The sequence below is a fragment of the Carassius gibelio genome, chromosome A18, assembly GCF_023724105.1.
Source record: "Carassius gibelio isolate Cgi1373 ecotype wild population from Czech Republic chromosome A18, carGib1.2-hapl.c, whole genome shotgun sequence".
Lineage (NCBI taxonomy): Eukaryota > Metazoa > Chordata > Actinopteri > Cypriniformes > Cyprinidae > Carassius > Carassius gibelio.
The window spans coordinates 8,969,866-8,988,236 of NC_068388.1; the positions used below are offsets into that span (position 1 = coordinate 8,969,866).

The 18,371-nt window shown below is 43.0% G+C and overlaps 1 protein-coding gene across 4 annotated transcripts in view; it reads left to right on the plus strand.

Annotated features, from left to right (window-relative positions):
* Nucleotides 1–18,371, plus strand: part of LOC127934264 (zinc finger protein 423) — a 146,056-nt gene that overhangs the window by 118,039 nt on the left and 9,646 nt on the right. For all 4 annotated transcript variants that reach the window (XM_052531530.1, XM_052531533.1, XM_052531529.1 and 1 more), the window contains 2 exons: nt 9,511–9,642; nt 12,198–12,313. In XM_052531530.1, the coding sequence (XP_052387490.1) occupies nt 9,511–9,642; nt 12,198–12,313 (248 nt within the window). The remainder of the gene's footprint in view (nt 1–9,510; nt 9,643–12,197; nt 12,314–18,371) is intronic.

Below are 18,371 nucleotides of genomic sequence, written 5' to 3' on the forward strand. Positions count from 1 at the left end.
TGGTGTCGCTAGTGGCATAGAAACAACGCTGTTCACTTTTAATTAAAAGGTCTTGCAAAAAAAGACTTGTTCTTGCACCTTTGTATGAGAGCGGATCGAGCGGATGTGACTAATCTAATCCCTTAATTACATTTATCACACTCTTACCAGCTCTGATAACCTGGATTTCTGCACTTCTCCATCACCGTCCTCCATTCTTCCCCTTTGTCGCTGCGATCTAATGTTCCCCTCTCTCCCCCACAGATACGTGCAGATATGTAGGGAACCGCAGCTCTTCTCTTTTCAATGAACTCCCCTAACAGTCTCGGCTCTCTGATCATCGGTGCTGATGATGTGTCTCAGATCAGTTTGTAAACATCCACATAAAACAGCCACTGAAGATCTTTGATATGACAGTATTTACAGAGGAAGAGTCTATAGACGCACCAACTGAGAACAGCGAGAGGAAAGATTGTGATGGAAGGGGGAGGAGGGAGCATCCATGGGAGTTTTGGCATTGATACACATGACCTACAAATGATGTAGTGTCTTCATCAAATGTGGGATTTTTGTCTATGTGCAAGCGTTATTTAGGTTAATATTTAGTGTGTGTGTTTAATATGGTATGCAGGATGGCAGTGTGCGTGTGTGTGTGTGTGTTTTGGCCCTGGGTTAGTGTCCAAAGGCAGGGCACAGTCAGACGCAGGGCAGGGGGCGGGGACGGTCCAGACGCAGCAAGGTCACTCCGACTGCTCACAATCATCCACATAGAGCCGGCTTACTGCCAGGACCCCTCTCTCTTTCTCTCTCTCTTCCCTTCAGTCTAACTGTTTCCTTTTTCTTAGCTCTTTCAAAATATCCATTTTATTTCCACCTCCATTGTCGTTGTTTTTTTTTCTTCATGTGAGCGCGTTTATACTTCCAATCTCTTTTCATTTGTATAACTCTCTCCTCTCTATCCTCTCTATCATTTCTTCTTTCTCTCTCACTCTGTCTTTCTCTGGAGGTACAGATGGACACATTTGCTGGTTAACTTGAACAGCTGGAGGTGCATTATTAGCATCCTGCTGCTTCCTCATATTTGCACAGAATTTTTCCCCCTTCTTTAGTGAGCAGATAATTCACAACCAGCAAACCAAAGAGGTAGACGTGTCCTAATACAGAAGAAGATAAAAAATAAAAAAACACAGGAAAGAGATGAAAGCTAAGGGGATGTGGAAGTTGAAGGTAGGCATAGGCGACCTGTTTCGGAAGTATGTAATAGAGGTATTTTTTTTTTTTTTGCAGTTTTTTTTTCTATACAGCTAATGTGGGTTTGGAGTCAATGGGTTGAACGAAAGGGGGAGGACAGAAATTAAGTCCCAGGAATCCACTGTGTCCCAAAGGGCCAAACTGACAATGAGCAATTGTGGTGGAATGGTTCATGGATATTGCTTTTGAGCTGCATTTAGGAGATCTTGCGTGGATAAAAAATCCCCCGGTGCACCCAGGGGTGTGGATTAAACTCACACGTGCATACATATATAAATATACATAAACACAGATGAACACATGCATATGTGCACAAACAGCATAAACGCTTACTGTTTCCAGAGCCATATTGTCCCTTTTAGAGGACTGTTGTGTATACTTCGCTGAATGTAACCATTGTGTGTTTGTTATAGTAAAGGCAGCTGTGTCCTCTGGCAGCCATTGTGTCTGAAAGCAACCCGTCATGTCTTCGGAAAGTCATGTGGCAGATTGCAGCATTAGAGAGAGACAGACAGTGTGTGCGCAGCCGACTAACAGCATAGCCAATTCCAAATTCACTGCACCAGGCCTCAAATTCAATAAGACCCCACAAAGACCAGGTCCGGCCAACAGTACTGGCCAGCCAATACTCCGCTGACCACTCACCAGAGCCATAATTACCCTCTATACTGCAATTAGCAATCTGGGGCTGTGCAAGCGCGGGCGCGCTCACGTTTGTGTCCACTTCCAATAAAAGTTTGCATTTGGCAAAGGGGTTACAGCTCACTTTGACCTTGAATTGTAGATCTGTTTCTTCTACGTGTTGATTCATCTTTCTCGCATTTAACAAGGCCCCAGCCAAGTCACCTGACTGTTCTGAGGAGTTTATTATATGGGCAATAATTCTTCATTGAGCGTATTATTCATGCCTTTGCGTTGCCATGGTGACTCATGCATTCGCCTCAAGACCACACATCCCTCTCTTTCCACGTACTGTATATTTACTCTTATTTAATCACTGAAGCATATGTTCACACATGTTGGATTCAGTTATAACGTGGCTATTTTGCATTTGCGCCATCTAGGAAGGTTCGAGGACATGCAGATGATAGGAAAGAGATGGGTGAGGGAGAGAGGAGGAGGTGTACAGTGACTGTTGAGGTATATGGAGGCCATGGGAGTAAGTGCTTCTTATAAAGACTTTATCATGTGAAGGGTTTATTGGTATGCTGATTAGAACTATTCCCCCATCGGCACTTTCCAGCATTCAATTAACATTCAAAACACAAATAGCTGTGCATATATTACACGCTAACAATCAGGTCCTCAAGTGTGTATGACTGTGAGGTCGAAGGTGGTTTGTATGTACAAGAGGATGTGGGTGGGTTACTGTTTGCATGTGTATGTATGCATGGGCATGCGTGTCATTTGCCCTGGCAACAGAGTATACATTTTTCATAAATCCATTAATTCGGTTTGAGTGTTTAAGCCATTAAAAAAAGCCTTGATCAAAACCATCTTGCTCCATTTTTCAGCCATTGCAAGGTCAGAGCTGTATGCGGTAAACATGCATGTTTTATCCATGATTTGAGCTCTGTTTTGATGGCAGACTCTGTCTGCAGCACAGTGTGCAGTCTTTGTATCTGTGTGTGCTGGAAATGAGAGAGCGCTGCCTCAGTGGGAGCACTGGGTGTTCATCAACACTGCAGCCAGACCAGACTGCCTCATAGGGGGTTAGACCTGCTGACATGTACTGATTGGTGGTGAAGAAATTAGGAGGTGGCTCTTGTCAAAGAACAGAGCACTTTGACTGGAAGAGTATGTGGATGGTTTATAATAGGGGACAATTCATTGGTTGATAAACTAAGCACAGTGTGAGACTTGGGCAGCTGCTCCTGTAGTGCATTATGGGTAATGAGGTTCTCTGGATGAGAGCACCCTGGTAGTAACAAGGCATAATCAGACTTTAGAAAGCTAATTTGATTCTGTGCCGCTCAGAGACCTCAAGCAGCAGTCATAATGAAGCGTGTGATATTGACAGATTAACCCTTAAACCTGAAACACATTTTTACAGGAATGCCGACATTACTCACATTAGTTTTATCCGTCCATCCATGATCCATCCATCCAAAAATGAAAACCTTTCCAACAATCATTCAACATTTCGTTTGACAAACTTTGCCTTTCTAGTTAAAAATGACAGTTGAATTAAAATTCATTTGAATTACATTGGCATTTGAACTGTATTTGTAAATTCTGTTGGCTACCTTATTTTAAATCAGGAACTGAATTTGAGTTTAAAAGGTGTTTCCTATTCAGTTCTGAATGACACCCAACCACAGACAAAGTATCAATTTAAAGAGAATTTTGATTAGATGGTTTAAGTAAATTAAAATATTGACACATTCGATATCAATATTCACCTTAATTAAGACACAAAAGTTTGATAGTAACTTTGTCTCCTTGACTTATGAACTTTGTTACTGCTATTGAAATGCAAGAATGCGTGTTAAGTTGATAGAACTTGCATTCACCTACACATTTGCATACTTGTATGTCAGAATTGTTTTTGTTTTTGTAATCATATACATAGCACCAGGTTTAAATGTGAAGTTCAGCTTTGGAAGTCATAGAGGACTTTGGGTCTCAATGGATTGCTTAAGCTTTGAGTCAATAGCCACGGTTGGTAGAAATTTACCACACTCATCTGTATACCAGCCCGAGTCAAAAAGAAAACCACACCAGCAGGGTAGATGATGCTGAATAAGCGAGTAAGCACCATGAGATTAGAAGTGCACAACAGCAATGGAGGAAGTAGACAAGCTAAGAGGTGGCATGCGCTTTGGATGGATAGTTTGTTTGTTTGCTTGTTTGCATGAAGGTCGGTTTCTGCAGGGTAGAGGGATCCAGTGTCCTACTGTTATGTAATCTGATAGGAGATTCCAAGCTGGTCAACTCCATATGCCGTCCACATTTGCCAAAAATATCTGGAGCCGGAGACTCCATCCTGTTTGGCAGCCAGATAAAGTGAGAGAGAGAGCATTCCGGAAATATTTGCTGCAGATAATAGGATATGTGTGAATCAGTCTGACAGCCAGGAAAGAACACAGATGAGTTAGTCGTGTCCCCCACTTTGCTCTCATTATTGCTGTCGGGCCGTGGGTATGTTTTTTTGAGTCAACGAGGCCTGGGTTTAACTTTTTGGGCATGAATGAAAGTTGTATAAAGGAGACGTTGCAGTCACTGCGTGCGTGTATGGTGTGAAAGTAGTGAGATGACTCTGCAGCACTCTGTTTGTGTGTAAGAAAGAAAGAATGAGTAGGAAGCAAGAGCTCTCGAGACCCCCTAGCCCTGCAGTAGGAGTGTGTGTGTGTGAGTGCACAAGATTTTGGCCCACATTGCCGCCCCCACCAGCACGGGTCAAGCTCAGCACGCCGCCGCTTCTCCCTTCTCTCCCTCTCTGAGTTGCCATGGCAACACACCTTGAGCTCGCCCCCTTGAGAAGCCCGCTACCTCCACCCCCTTTCACCCCAGCTCGCTCCCCTCCTCCCCCTCCTCTCCCACAGCTCTCCCATTCTGCCTCTCTACAGCTCGGGCCATCAATCCAGGGGCTGGGGCCGCGGGCCTCAGGGCCAGGCGAGAGGTGCCGAGCCACATGGGATGTACAGCTCCCATCTACACAGCTCATTTGTGTGCCAGTGCACACTACAGGGGGTGATGGGTGGAAAGAGAGAGTGCAAGAGCAAGATAGAAGAAGTGAGGCACTCTCATATAGATGGGCCCGTCCCAGAGGAGCGGCACAGGCCAGGGCGCCACCTGGTTCCCCCTGGTCAATTAGCTGGAAGCACATTGACCAAGCTTTGCAGCAGCTACTGCAGACATGCAGCGGCAAGGAAAGTCGGCCTGTTCAGTTGGTGGAAGAACAACCTGGAATACCACATGAATGCGTCCTTTAATCATATGCTTTCTACCTCACTCAGACAGGCTTACTATCTGTTTGCACAATCGTGGTTTTCTTGATTTGATCCTCTTGCCGTTTCTCTCTTGCGCTCTCTCTCTGCCTCCCTCCCTCTATCGATGTCCTGGAAAGCCCTCATCAGTGATTCTGTAAATGTGTGGCAGCTTCATGCCGTTTCTCAATTAAGATTGCTGCATACCTTTAGAGGCAGCCAGTTTTTGGGTTTTTTCCGTCTTGTTCTTTCCTTCTAAATTCCGGCTAAATATTCCCTCAGACACACATCGCTGCCTCTAGCTGCTCTTATATCTCTATTTTCCTCCCTTCCTGCTTTACTTAGCACAAGCTCTAATAAGCGATGAATATAGGGTGAAATTCTTTGAGGAGAAAAGGTAGAGAGTTATATCGTTTAACCTCTCTCATAATCAGATTCCAGGTAAGGAGAAGAAATTGGTTGCGTTCAATAAACCTTTTTACATAGCGACATGCAAACGTCACTGTGTACATATATATATATATATATATATATATATATATATATATATATATATATATATATATATATATATATATATATATATACACACACACACACACACACACACACACACACACACACACAACATGCCAAGAATCAATGCTTTCTGAGATGAAGGAAAGGAATTCTGAAATCTCTTCAGTAGGCCTTTCACGGTGTCGCAGTGCTTTTGTTCTTTTTTTTTTTAACCCCCAGTTAGTTTCAGTTATGAAAGAGCGTGTTGTTGTCATGCACTTCCTAGGCCCTCTGCTGCACTCTACACGTCTGTCTTCTCCTCTTTAGTGGTGTGATGGCTCCCCTAGCACACTGCAGTCCCCCTCTCTGAGACCTTTGTGTTGGCCTCACTGATCAAATGCTCTCCCTGACAGCACTAGTCTGGTTTGCAGTAACAAGCAACTGTAATCCCAACGTAGCCCCATCACTCTCTCATATAGAAACACACACACACACACACACGATGAAGTAGAGAACTTAGTGTTTCTGTGCAGACTGGAAAATAGATGATGGAGCATGTTCTGTACTTACTGATCAATTGCAGTTCTCTCAGAGAGAGGCTTACTTTTAGTGCACACACACACGGATGCGGAAATGCACATGCTCACAGTCCCCTTGGCTACCATTACTTTGTGTTGGAAAGCCCAATTATCCCTTTGCTTTCTGCTTTCTTTAGCAGAATTCTCTTCCTCTAACTCTCTTTCTCCCCAATTTTTCTCTTTGGTCTCACTTCCCTCTCTTTTCTGTCCATGTGCATATCGTTTGGTCCATCCGTATCTGTGGAATGGATGTAGTCTCTTTTTTTTTTTTTTTTGGTGTAGATCCTCCCTCAGAAAGGCATTTGATATACTAAACCTGGTTATAACCTCTGTCTGTCACCGCTTTCTTTCTCCCAGAAAGGAATCCGCTTCCTTTACCTGTCCTTGTTTCGTTCTTCACAATTTTTGGTTTTGGGCTTGCTTCTCTCTGTGTGTGGTTCATTCAGTTCATCTGCATCCACAAAGATACTTTACATTTACTTGTGTTCTGTATTTTGTACACTGGAAAAAATAATTCACTTGTTTTAATACATAAAATGTGGCTGAAAGATATATTCAAGATATTTTCTTCTCAAGAAAATGTTTCAAGAAATCTTTTACGTATTTTAAGTGGGAAAAAAAGTCAAAAACCACTCATCAAAAACTCATTAAGTGGTAAGTTTTTGTAGTGTGACTAGCTTTAATATGTAAAATGTCTTTTGCTAAAAATTTCCTCTACTTTGGGAATGATTTGTACAAGACAAGATCAAAGTAAATCTTATGTAAAATGTTTTTAGATATTTCAACAAAAACAAGTCAAAAATGAATATCTATTTTTTTTTTTTGCTGTGCATTCACTTTGGTCTTGTTCCCTTTCGTCTCTATCTGTGTGCCTAGTATTTAGTTCATTCAAAGCTGTACACGTTTTTTTGTCTCGTATTAAACTACTGTAGTTCATTTTTCTCCAAAAGTTATTTGACACAAACCTAGTTATAACCTCTGTCCACTGCCACTTTCATTGTCCCAAATTAATTTTTCACTTCGGTGTTGCATCTCTCTCATACCTATCCTTGTGCATAGTGTTCGTTCAGTCTGCATTCGCAAAATAGATCTTGTCTTGTGTTTCAAGATGATCTTGTCTTGTCCAAACCTCTGTCCCCAAAACTAGAGCAGATTTTCTCCAAAAGGCATTTGACATATTAAACTCAGTCGTAACCTCTGTCTGCCGCTGCTTTCATTCTCACAGAAAAGAATCCACCACCCCTCCAGAACGCAATGTCTTTTAGGAGGCAGTGGGGAAGGACAGACCAAAGCGGTGCCCTTGCCAACCCCCCCCCCCCCCACTCTCACTGTCCCCTTTGCCTCTCCACCCTCTCCTTTCAAATGGGGATTAGAGCACCCTTGTGTGGGCCTTTGAGACGGAGCAGAGATTGGAATCGGCGGAGCTGGCTTTTGCAAGGGAGGGGTGAGATGTGGAGGTCAGGGTGATGGTGGGGATATATGATTGAAGACTTTATTAACCCTCCATGCACCCCATAGCTCAGCAACAGGACTCTTCGGGCCTGTCTACACGAACTGGTGGGGTGCTGGATGCTTTGGAAGATGGGGGTCTGGGAGGTGGTGCTGTGTCGGCGTCTACCGTACCCCTGGGCTCAGTTAGTGGCTGGGGGGATCTGTGTGGGAGTCCGGCGGCGGGTGTCTGAGGGAGCGCAGGCAGGCGGGCCGGGCTCAGGCCTGTGTGGCGGGTGGGTGATAAGACGAGAGCAGAGGCGTCCAGCCAGGACACAACGCCCACCTTTCATCTGTCCCACACCAGCAGGGGGCGGCACTGATGTCACTCAGACAGGATTAAAATAGAACAGCGGGCAGAGGGAGGGCATAGAGCCAGCAACACTGGGGGGGGGGGGGGCAGGCAATAGAGCTTGGGAACATGACGTCAGCAACGCAATGCATTCTGGGACTTTAGGACACGGACGCTGCTGTATGTATTGTATTGGATTGATAATAGACTTTTGTTTGCTCTCTACAGCTAAAAAATAAGTTACAATGGTAAAACCTTGTTGTGTAATTAACTGCCATACTCGTACTCATGACCGGCATGGACAAAATAATTTGAATGGACTGCGATTTTTCAGCTTAGCCGCTGGAAAACCGCACCTTGATCTCAGGTCTCCGAGTTAACAAAGCGGCGTCACATAGCTTGGTTAGCAGCAGTAAGAAGGAAAAGAAGGATTGTCCCTTTGGTCTGATATATACACACGTATGTATGTGCATTTATATATATATATATATATATATATATATATATATATATATATATATATATATATATATATAAATATACAGAAATCTACGTTATATAAACAACTTTTTTTTGGATGTGATTAATCGATTTGACAGACTTACATTAAATGTTACCTATGCATGAACCACATCTCCTGCATTATCAGTGTTATGCATATTGCATACCACCTGTTACAGTAATAAACGGCAAAATTGATCAATTCTGTATCTCTTTATTTGTGCATCATAACACACTGAGGTTAATTTGTACAGTTTACAATAACGCATATTAAAAAGTGAAAAGGCAGTGTAACTCGCTCGTTGACGCGTACAATTTGTAGGTTCTGCACCCATCAATTTGTAAATTGCAGGTGAGACTCGAGAGATTTATCATTTTTAAACTGATCAGAGGTGTACGCTCTGACACTACAAACAAGGTAAGAAAACACATTGGGGAAGGTTACGAGCGGCAGATCTTTAAGATCATCCGTTCACTCTTTGTGTTCGTGCAGATTGAGTTCGTTGATTGTCTTGATTTTTTTCTAAATACCGCATCTTTGCTTCCTTGTTGAGTTTTTCTTTATATGTAGGTTAATCTTACACTTGATCTGTATGTCATGTCACTTTCACTTTTACTGATAAGCGTGTCCCAAAAAATGGCCGCGACTACCCAGAATGCAATGCAAAGCTCTATTACCAGCCGGGAAAGAGACGGCACTGGGCAGAGGAGGGGGAGGAGGGATGGGACGGGTGGTCATACTGTCCAGAGCTGAAGATTATAAGCCTGGGACCACAAATGATGTGCAAGGACGGGAAGAAACAGAAAAATGAGCCTGTTCGCTCAGGAGATCACGAAAAGACTACGACCGCTAGCTTATGAGACGCCCTCGCAGACGGTTAATGTGTAAAAATGTTGTGCCATGTCTTTTGGCAGCGTGTCTCTCTGTCTCTCATTCTTTCTGTCTGACCCTGCTGGTGTGTGTAACCTGTTGTATCGTGCTCTTGTGTTGCAGAGGAAGGCATCAATCATGAGTGCAAGCTGTGTAACCAGATGTTTGACTCTCCGGCCAAGCTCCTGTGTCACCTGATCGAGCACAGCTTCGAGGGCATGGGAGGCACCTTCAAGTGTCCCGTCTGCTTTACAGGTGAGGGGTCCGGCCCAGGGGGTTGGTGGGGTTGAGGTCGTAGGGTCCGGGGCAGTCAAAGAGTGTGGGGGGGGGGTTACACACAGGCAGTGATGAGAGGGTAACTGCACACAGCGTATGGTCACATGGAGACTACTTGTCTCTGTCTCTTTTCTTTTCATTTTGTCTTGCTGCTTTGCTTTTTACATCTTGTCTTCATTCACCCCTTGTCGCCTAGTTTTTTCTCTCACCTTAACTTGTTCCTTCTCTTCTCTTCTCTTCTAGTCTTCAGTTCTCTTCTCTTTTAGTCTTCAGTTCTCTTCTCTTCTAGTCTTCATTCTCTTCCCTTTTAGTCTTCAGTTCTCTTCTCTTTTTTTCTCTTTTAGTCTTTAGTTCTCTTCTCTTTTCTTCTCTTTTAGTCTTTAGTTCTCTTCTCTTTTCTTCTCTTTTAGTCTTCAGTTCTCTTCTATTTTCTTCTCTTTTAGTCTTCAGTTCTCTTCTCTTCTCTTTTAGTCTTCAGTTCTCTTCTTTGCCCTTGTTTTCTCATCTCTTTTTCTTTTGTTTTGTTCTCTGTTTTTAGTTTTCTCTCTTTTTCTTTTGTCATCTTGTTTTTCCTCATCTCTTTTTAGTCTATTTTTTTTTATATTTAGTCTTCTGTTTGCTTCTTTTCACCTTTCTCATCAAATTTTGTCTCATCTATTTTATTATTGATTTCATGTTGTTTTAACCTGTCTCTTTTCTTGTCTTATTTCTCTTGTTTATTTTTCGCTCTCCTCTCTTTCTCTCCCCTTCTCTCAATCTCATCCTCATCGCCACCACTCACCCCCTCTCTCTCCCCTCCATTCCTCTGCTCAATTTCTCCTCCTTGTCCTGCTAATTGAACTGAATTAACTATTAAATTCATTGTTCATCCTGGCGAGAGAGAAGAAAGACTCGACATGGAATCTGAGAACACGGATCAACTTACGGCTTCTGAAATGCATTCAAGATCAAAATATACACATATACCGTACATATACACACCACATTATGTAGATCAAGATCGGTTTCTCTAGACCTGAGATAGAAGAGAGATATTATGACACACTCTTGGCACACGATGGTTAATAAAGTTCAATGTGGCTAAGAGAGGAGGGTGTAGTTCTCGGAGGCGACCTGCTAAGCTGATGCTAAAGCTAATAAGAGCCGATCGTCCTGCTGTGATGCCTGGTGGGACCCGTAACCCCTGGACAGATCAAGCCCCTGTCACATGTCCCACTTTCAGTGGACCAGAAGGCACTGCAGTAGAATAGACAAACAAGAGCCCACAGTTTACTGGCTTTATCAAATCATAATGGCCGTTTTGTATGCTGTAAAGTATCACATACAAACTACTAGCTTTTTTTGTAGGCCAGTTGTAATACTGAATGTCTTTGAGATGAGAAAATCGTTTGTGTGTGTGTGTGTGTGTGTGTTCACTAGAGGAGAGGTCAGAGAATAAAGGGCAGGTTTATAGAAAGGCAGTGTAATCCGCTCTCGCTCTCCAGGGTAGGACTGTCCGTGTACGTGTGCATTTAGTTAAACAGGCCCAGTGAGTGTGTGACTCCTCACACTAAGTTTGAAAGTCACTTTGGACTGTTTGTCAGCTAACCTTTGGGAATCAGAAATCATTACTTGAGCTTGTCAACTTTAAAGACTGGTGTTCGAGGCCATATTGTCCCCAGCAGTGCAACACACCATTCTCCAGATAATTTTGCACTCATATTTTATTTGATTCATCTTTTTCTTCCCTCACCCATTCCTTATTACTCCTCTTCCAGTTTCAGCTCCTTCCATATTCACTGTACACTCGCTTTTGCTTCTCTATTCGTCCTTCCCTCCACCCCTCTGATCAAATCATCTGTTCTTTTGCCTTGTCCATCCCCTTTTCTCCCTCTGGCTTTCTCCTTGTGGATTAGTTCTGTTTCTTTCACCTTTAGTGAGTTGTTTGGCTACACCACGTTCTCTTCCCCCTATCCTCCCTTACAGGTACACAGTCCTCTTTTAAACTCTAACACTATTCCTGTGTGGCTCATGAATAAGTAAGCGGATGCCTTCTTCTCCTGGGACGCTTAATAATTCATAGTCTCCACACACAGCAAACTTAAGTTTACTGAGCAAAAAAAAATACACGAACGGAATTTAAAAACCCAAGGAAAAAGTAATGATTTATTGATAAATATCACTAGGTCTGGTGGGGATACTTTAGTCTCTTTCTCTGTCTCTCCCTCCATCTCCGGCTGTCATCCCCTACTCTCCGATAAAGAAAGTCTGAGAGCTTTTCATTTGAGAACACCCCCTCCCCCTTTCCTCTTTCATTTGTGCCGACACATTGTCTCAAATAAAAAAAAAAATGCATTATTTTTTTTCCTCCCTCTCCTACCCAAAGCATGACTACCAAGTTGGTAGTCATGGATTTTTTATTTTTTTTATTCCTCACTTAGGATTAGTTCTTAATTGAATCAGCTATTTTCACAGCCAATTCGCGCTACCCTCTTGGGTAAAGCGTTTCAGCCAATTGTTTGACTGCTGTTTCCCTTCTGTCCTTTTCCCACCAGTGTTTGTTCAGGCCAATAAGCTGCAGCAGCACATCTTTGCCGTCCATGGACAGGAGGACAAGATATACGACTGCTCCCAGTGTCCGCAGAAGTTCTTCTTCCAAACTGAGCTCCAGGTGAGTAATGCAGAACCAAATGGCAGTGCAATAAAAGAAGGTGAACATTCATGTTACTCTGGAATAAGTCCAAAATTCTGGCCATTTTATTTTATCAAAATATTGCAGTTATAATTCAGTGTAAACCATGCATTTTTACAGTTCATAATACATTTATACATGGAGTAACTCTTTCCAAAGCCAATCTGTACTCACATTTGATACAAAAAGTCTTAAGAAAAACACAAATCTACTGTAGAAAAACTACAAAATGTAGGAAATTTGATTAATCAGAAAGTAGTATTCCAAAAAGCAATGTGAGAACTTCTGATGTTCATGTTTTAATGGTTTCTAATCAGATTTTGTGTGTCATCTGTGCAATAAATCCCCTTGTTAGTAGCAAAAGGTGTTTCTGCTCTGTGATGTTTGGAATATAGTGGGATTCTGTAGTCGATCTCAGTTAGCTCTGATAGACACAGATGTGACACAGATCACAGCTAATAAGGGAATTAAAGGAGAAAACAAGGTGCATCCTCAAGCCAGTAACGATTAGACCCATTACTCTGCAAATCAATCACACCACCTGCTGTGACTGCTGGAACTCACATTCATCCACACACACACACACGCACACATACACGTACATCATCAGGGCAGACAATTGGGAATGCTGTCCCAGGCCCACTCTTGCTTACATTTGCAGTGCATATACAAAAACAGATTGTCAGTCATATGCATTGTGTACTTAGACACACACACACGTGCTTCTCAGTTTGAAACTCTGGATTTCGGGAGAAAAAATGTTAAGTCCAAATAAATCAATTAAACATTATGGTATTTTCTATCCCATACAATTATAATTATGAATGATGTGATAAATAAGTGTGCATATTTTGGGGCTAAAACCCTTCATAATATTAAATATGAACACATTTATTATTATTATTTTAAAGGCATTTTGTTTGCTTTTGCTACCTTTTCTATATTCTAATAAACTCTTTTTGTACTGCATTGTCACATCCAGTGTAAAATCAAACAAAACCAGTTGAGAACCACTGCACCAATAAGCACTATATACTGTGTAGAGGAATGTACACTAATAACAGTTCAGATGGGCTTGAGCAGTTAGAGATACTGGACAGACAACTGTATGCCCTACAGGTTCACGCTCAAGTTCACAGCACAATCTGATGTCTGACAGCTCATCAAAAGCTGTTTGTCTACTGTAACAGTAACACACTTTGTCCACTTGACCTTATTTCTTTCCGGATGCATCTCTGTTTCTGTTCCTTTCCTTCTCTCTTTCCTTGTTCCATTTTTGTTCTGTATCAGTTTCTCTTTCAGTCTCTTCTACTGTGTTCGGTATAGCTAGTCTCTCTTTCGTTTTACTGAAGCCTTTATCTGAGTTCCCTGAGGGAGGCCCTGAACCCCTCCACTCAGAGACTGACACACTCTTTAGCGAGCAAGTGCTGCCACACACGTTTACAAAGTGCGGCCACACTCTGTACACTTTTTGCTGTAACTTTTTTTTTATGACACTGTGGTACCTGAAGTCCCTTTCTTTTTGACACGACTGTATACTTTGATGTGCATTTTCACTTACAGCGATTTATTCCTGCTCCGCTTTGTCACACTGCCAGTGTTTGATTTTGCTAACGAACGTGGCTTCAGATCACCTCTTTTTACCATTTTTTTTTTTTTTTTTTTTTTTTTTACTTTTGGTCGTTTTGTCATTGCTAATCACTGTCAGTGTAAACACAGTTTAAAAAATCTGTCAGTTTTTGATGCATTTAAATATAGATACTCTTAACTGACATTCTTCGGAACCACAATGTAGTTTTGTGTCTTCAGTGCCCAACAAAAAGATCTTTTATAGAAATACAGACATTCTAGTGGTGGTTTGGTTTGGTTTTAAGCACCTCGGGATGTTCCTGACCCGTGGTAATGATTCCCAGAGGATCCAGACATGGCAGAGCAGTGAGACACATCTGCTGACTCAAGTTTAGCTGAAGATATCACAGAGCTGTGTGGTGAAAAGTATCAATTTAAGCGCCAACTCAAAGCTTAAGGCCAGGCAGAATTTAAATCTTTTTCTCTTTCTCTCATACACACATAAACAAACAAACCCACATTCTTCCCATGCAGTCCCTTTTAAGGGACTAGAACTAAATGTACTGGTTAAAGTTAACTGTTAACTGGTTGATTCCCCTCTAAGGACTTGTCTTTAGTATTGCAACCCTGACCTCCGATAGTATCAGCACTGGGTTCAGGATTGTCGAAGGATTTTTGGATTAAAGTATTAAGTAATATAATAATTTAAGAAATATCTTTTTAAATATGCTAAATCAACACACACACATGCCTCAACTAAAACTAGTTTTTGTAGGAGTCTAGCGTTTTGTGGAGGTTTCATGAAATCTGACCCAAACCTAACCTAAATCTTGACAGTTTTCCATGTCCCATCAGGGTTGAGTAGCAGACCTCTAGATGTGTGTTTGAATCTGACTCGCATTTTGCATTTCCTGATCCCGTTTCTCCCCTTAAGTGGCAAATAGTCCAAATATAAAATGGAAAATGTGTCCAATAACAACTTAACAATAATCTTAATGTACTGTTGCTAGGTCAGTGCCACTGTATGAAGGCTGTAGGCATGTTTTCATGTTCTCTCTCTCTCTCTGTGTGCTGATTATGTGGCAGACAGATTGAGTAAGGGCAGGATTGTGAATAACTCAGCCCGTAGTGCCTGCCACGGGCCGCTGGGGTCAGATGCATCCTGCCCTAGCCCAAGTTACATTCATCTTTGTGAGCTATGGGCCACCATCCCTGCAGCCTGTGTGTGTTGGTGGGTGGGTCGTTATAAGTACCAGTGTATGAGGGTAATAGCTTACTCAGGTCCATGACTTAATATTTTAGGGGCTTGGGGGGTGTGACCTAAATCTCCTGCATGGTTCAAACACTCGACCCCTCCACGTGAGCCCCCGGCTGTGGTGTGACAGTGATATAAGGCCGGCGGCGTTGGGCATATGGCCGGTCAGTCCATTTAGCAGCAGGGGGAGCGCTGGACCCTGTCGGTCACTGTCTGCCTCACCCTGAGGCCGGCCAACCGAGATACTCGCACCAGCCCATGGCTCAGCAGGCACACTGCATCACTCCCATCCGCTCCGTCCCCCGCATCCACTCCAGGCCCACCTAAGTGATGACGGAGGTGAGGTACAGTATAGAGCAGTCAGCTGCACAGACAGCTCCGTTCCCACGTACTGACCCATGCCGGGTTTTACCCTGCTCCTGCCCAGGTTAAATGAGACTTGAACGTGTGTGTGTGTGTGTGTATGTTGTTAACAAGACTTAATGGATGGAAGGGCATGGCCTACGTGCCCTACCCAGCATACCCGCCCAGTGCGGCCCCACTCTGAGTTAATCCTCATCTTCCCATGAGCCTTCACAAGACACGTTACTGTATCATCCCCCTCTCCCTTATGGCAAACTTTGCTTCCATCCTTTATCTTGTCTCTAATTCGTTCTCTCATTCGCACTCCCACCAACTCCCTCCCTTCCTCAAACTGTTTCCAACTCTCTCACTCTCTCTCTTCTCTCATTCGCCTTTTTATGTCTCTCATTCTTTCTCCTTTTCCCAATTTCTTTTTTCTGGCTCCCAGAAGAGCCAGCCCCCATGCATATTTTAGCCCCTCTGTGTTGCTCCCACCCACCCCTCTCTCTCTCCATCTCCCTCTTTCCTTTCTGCCTCTCCCTGGTGCACCATAAATAGTGCAGATGTAAGCTGGTAAATAAGTGATGCTTCGCCCCGATCAGCGCAGCTAGACCTACTCTGCCGGATCCTCCACTCCTTTGTTTGAAACTTCAGAGACTTTTTTTGTGTGTGAGTGAGTGTGTGTGTAGATTTTCTTTCAGTTGTTGTTTTGTTTCCCCTGGTGAACTCCCGACCGCCCACCCTTCGGCCCTTCCATAGGCACTGCTGTCACTCTCTGACAGTGCGCCTTAATTTTACACACTGCTGGTTCTGATTGAGCCCTCCAGGGGGCGCCACATTCCCCCCACGCCCTGTATCCCTTGCCCCCTGGCATGTGTGCACACGTGGGTGTACAGTATTTCCTTTAGCGCTGGTTAATATTTAACTGTACTCAGCAGTTAGGATGGACGGGTGACTGACCGCGTGTGTGTGTGTGTATGAATGAGGGAAGGAGGGGGGTCTTTGCAGTTGTTTGTTTGTTGATGCCTCCTTGTCTCTACCCACTACCCCCCTCCTGACATTGCAAAAGTCTTGAATATTTGAGGGCTATGAGTTCTCATACAGCGCTGAGCAGAGTGATGTAAGGAGGCGGTGTTAATCAGGGCATACACACGCACTCGCTTTCTTTCATACTTTTCATTTTTCACAGAGGTGGAGGAAGAGCTTGTATTTTGTGTTTCACACATTGGAGATGAGGTAGACCGTTTCTCCAAACCTTGCAAGCTAGAAACCTTTACTATTATTGGTAAATATGGGTTATGGGATTGTTCAAATCCTCAACTCAAAATATTTTAGGGTTATGTATAAATCGCCATCCAAAAAAAAAAAAAAAAAAACTTGAAATAAATGCTGTCCTGTTGAACTTTATCAAAGATTCCTGAAAACATTGTATCAAAATTTCCTGTTAAGAGACTCCTTTCAAAAACATAAACCAAAATCTTAGAGACCAAACTTTTGAACAATAGTGTATATGTGGACAAAAATAAAATTGCAATTACTATAATTTATAAACCGATTGGACAATTTTTCCATGGTAAATAATAAAAAGGGTGGTTAGAATACATTCAGGTTAGTTTTAAAATAGCAGGCATATATTTACTCGCATAACCCACATTAAGTAAATCAAGGCTTTAACAAGTGTAGAAGCTCTGAACATATACATCTGTTCCATTACGTGTCATATTAGATTTAAATGTATGTGGAGAGTTTGTCTGGTGTGCTTTGAATCTTCTTCTGTTTGCTGTAGATATTGATATAGGTTTCTATTGTGATGCTCAATTTTATTATTGCCTTTGTGTGTGTGTATGTGTGCGCCTGTCCCAGCTGCCCTTGCGTCTGGAGTGGCAGTGTACGTTATTAGAATGGGGATCTAGGGGGCTCTCTTCAGAGCCCTAACCCCAACACACACACGCATGCCTACAGCTCCTCAAATCCATCTTACCTGCTGCTGATTGGCTGGCTGGTTGAGGAGTTATCAGGGGACTGCAGTATAGTGTCTCCAGCTAAAGCTATGAGCCCTGTGTTTAGAACAGCTCCAGAAGACCATGACATCCCTGAGTCTGCTGTCACGTGCTGAGCCTTCTGACATGAAGAGTGCTAGGCCTCGGGTCTCTCTGATGGCTTCAGCAATGTGAAATGAGAATAAGGTGAATAGCAGGAACTTAGCCAAGAGTTGATAATGAACTAATGAAACCATTCACTAATGTATTCTGTTATCTAAATATGTACGATGTTAAAGTACCAAACGGGAGCGGGTACAAAGAGTGTCGTGGTGTTACGGATTTACATTGCCACATGGTTTCCGATGGAAATTCTCCAGGCGGTGGGCATTGGAGTAAACTAGAATCGGAGGGGACATGTTTAAGTTGTTTACCTGTTTGCATTTGTTTTGTTGCTCGCCCTTGCTGAGACGGAGATTCAAACAAAGCTTGGGTCTGGCAAATTCAAATCAAAAGCACTCACCATGGGGCGGCACTAATCTTCAGAGTAAATCAACACATTCTCATTCATTTATTACAATGTTGGATACCGGTTTCGGGCCACGAGCGTGCATGTGCGTGTTTATGTTGAGATAAAAATGAAGTAAATGCTTTTTTGCTAATTTTCCAGTGCACCCACCCACACTCCTGATTCGGTCTCGAAATACCCCTGCTTGGAACAATCTATAAAGTGGAGGAAAGAAGGAAGGAGGATGTGGAGGGAGAGAACTTCAGTGGGATGGCACATAGGGAGATATGGTGTCTGTGCTAAATTAAATAATTTGGGGACTGGCATGAGAGGGAGAGAGAAAGGGAGAGAGGGAGGGGGTAAGGAAAAGCGAGGGGAAAAAAG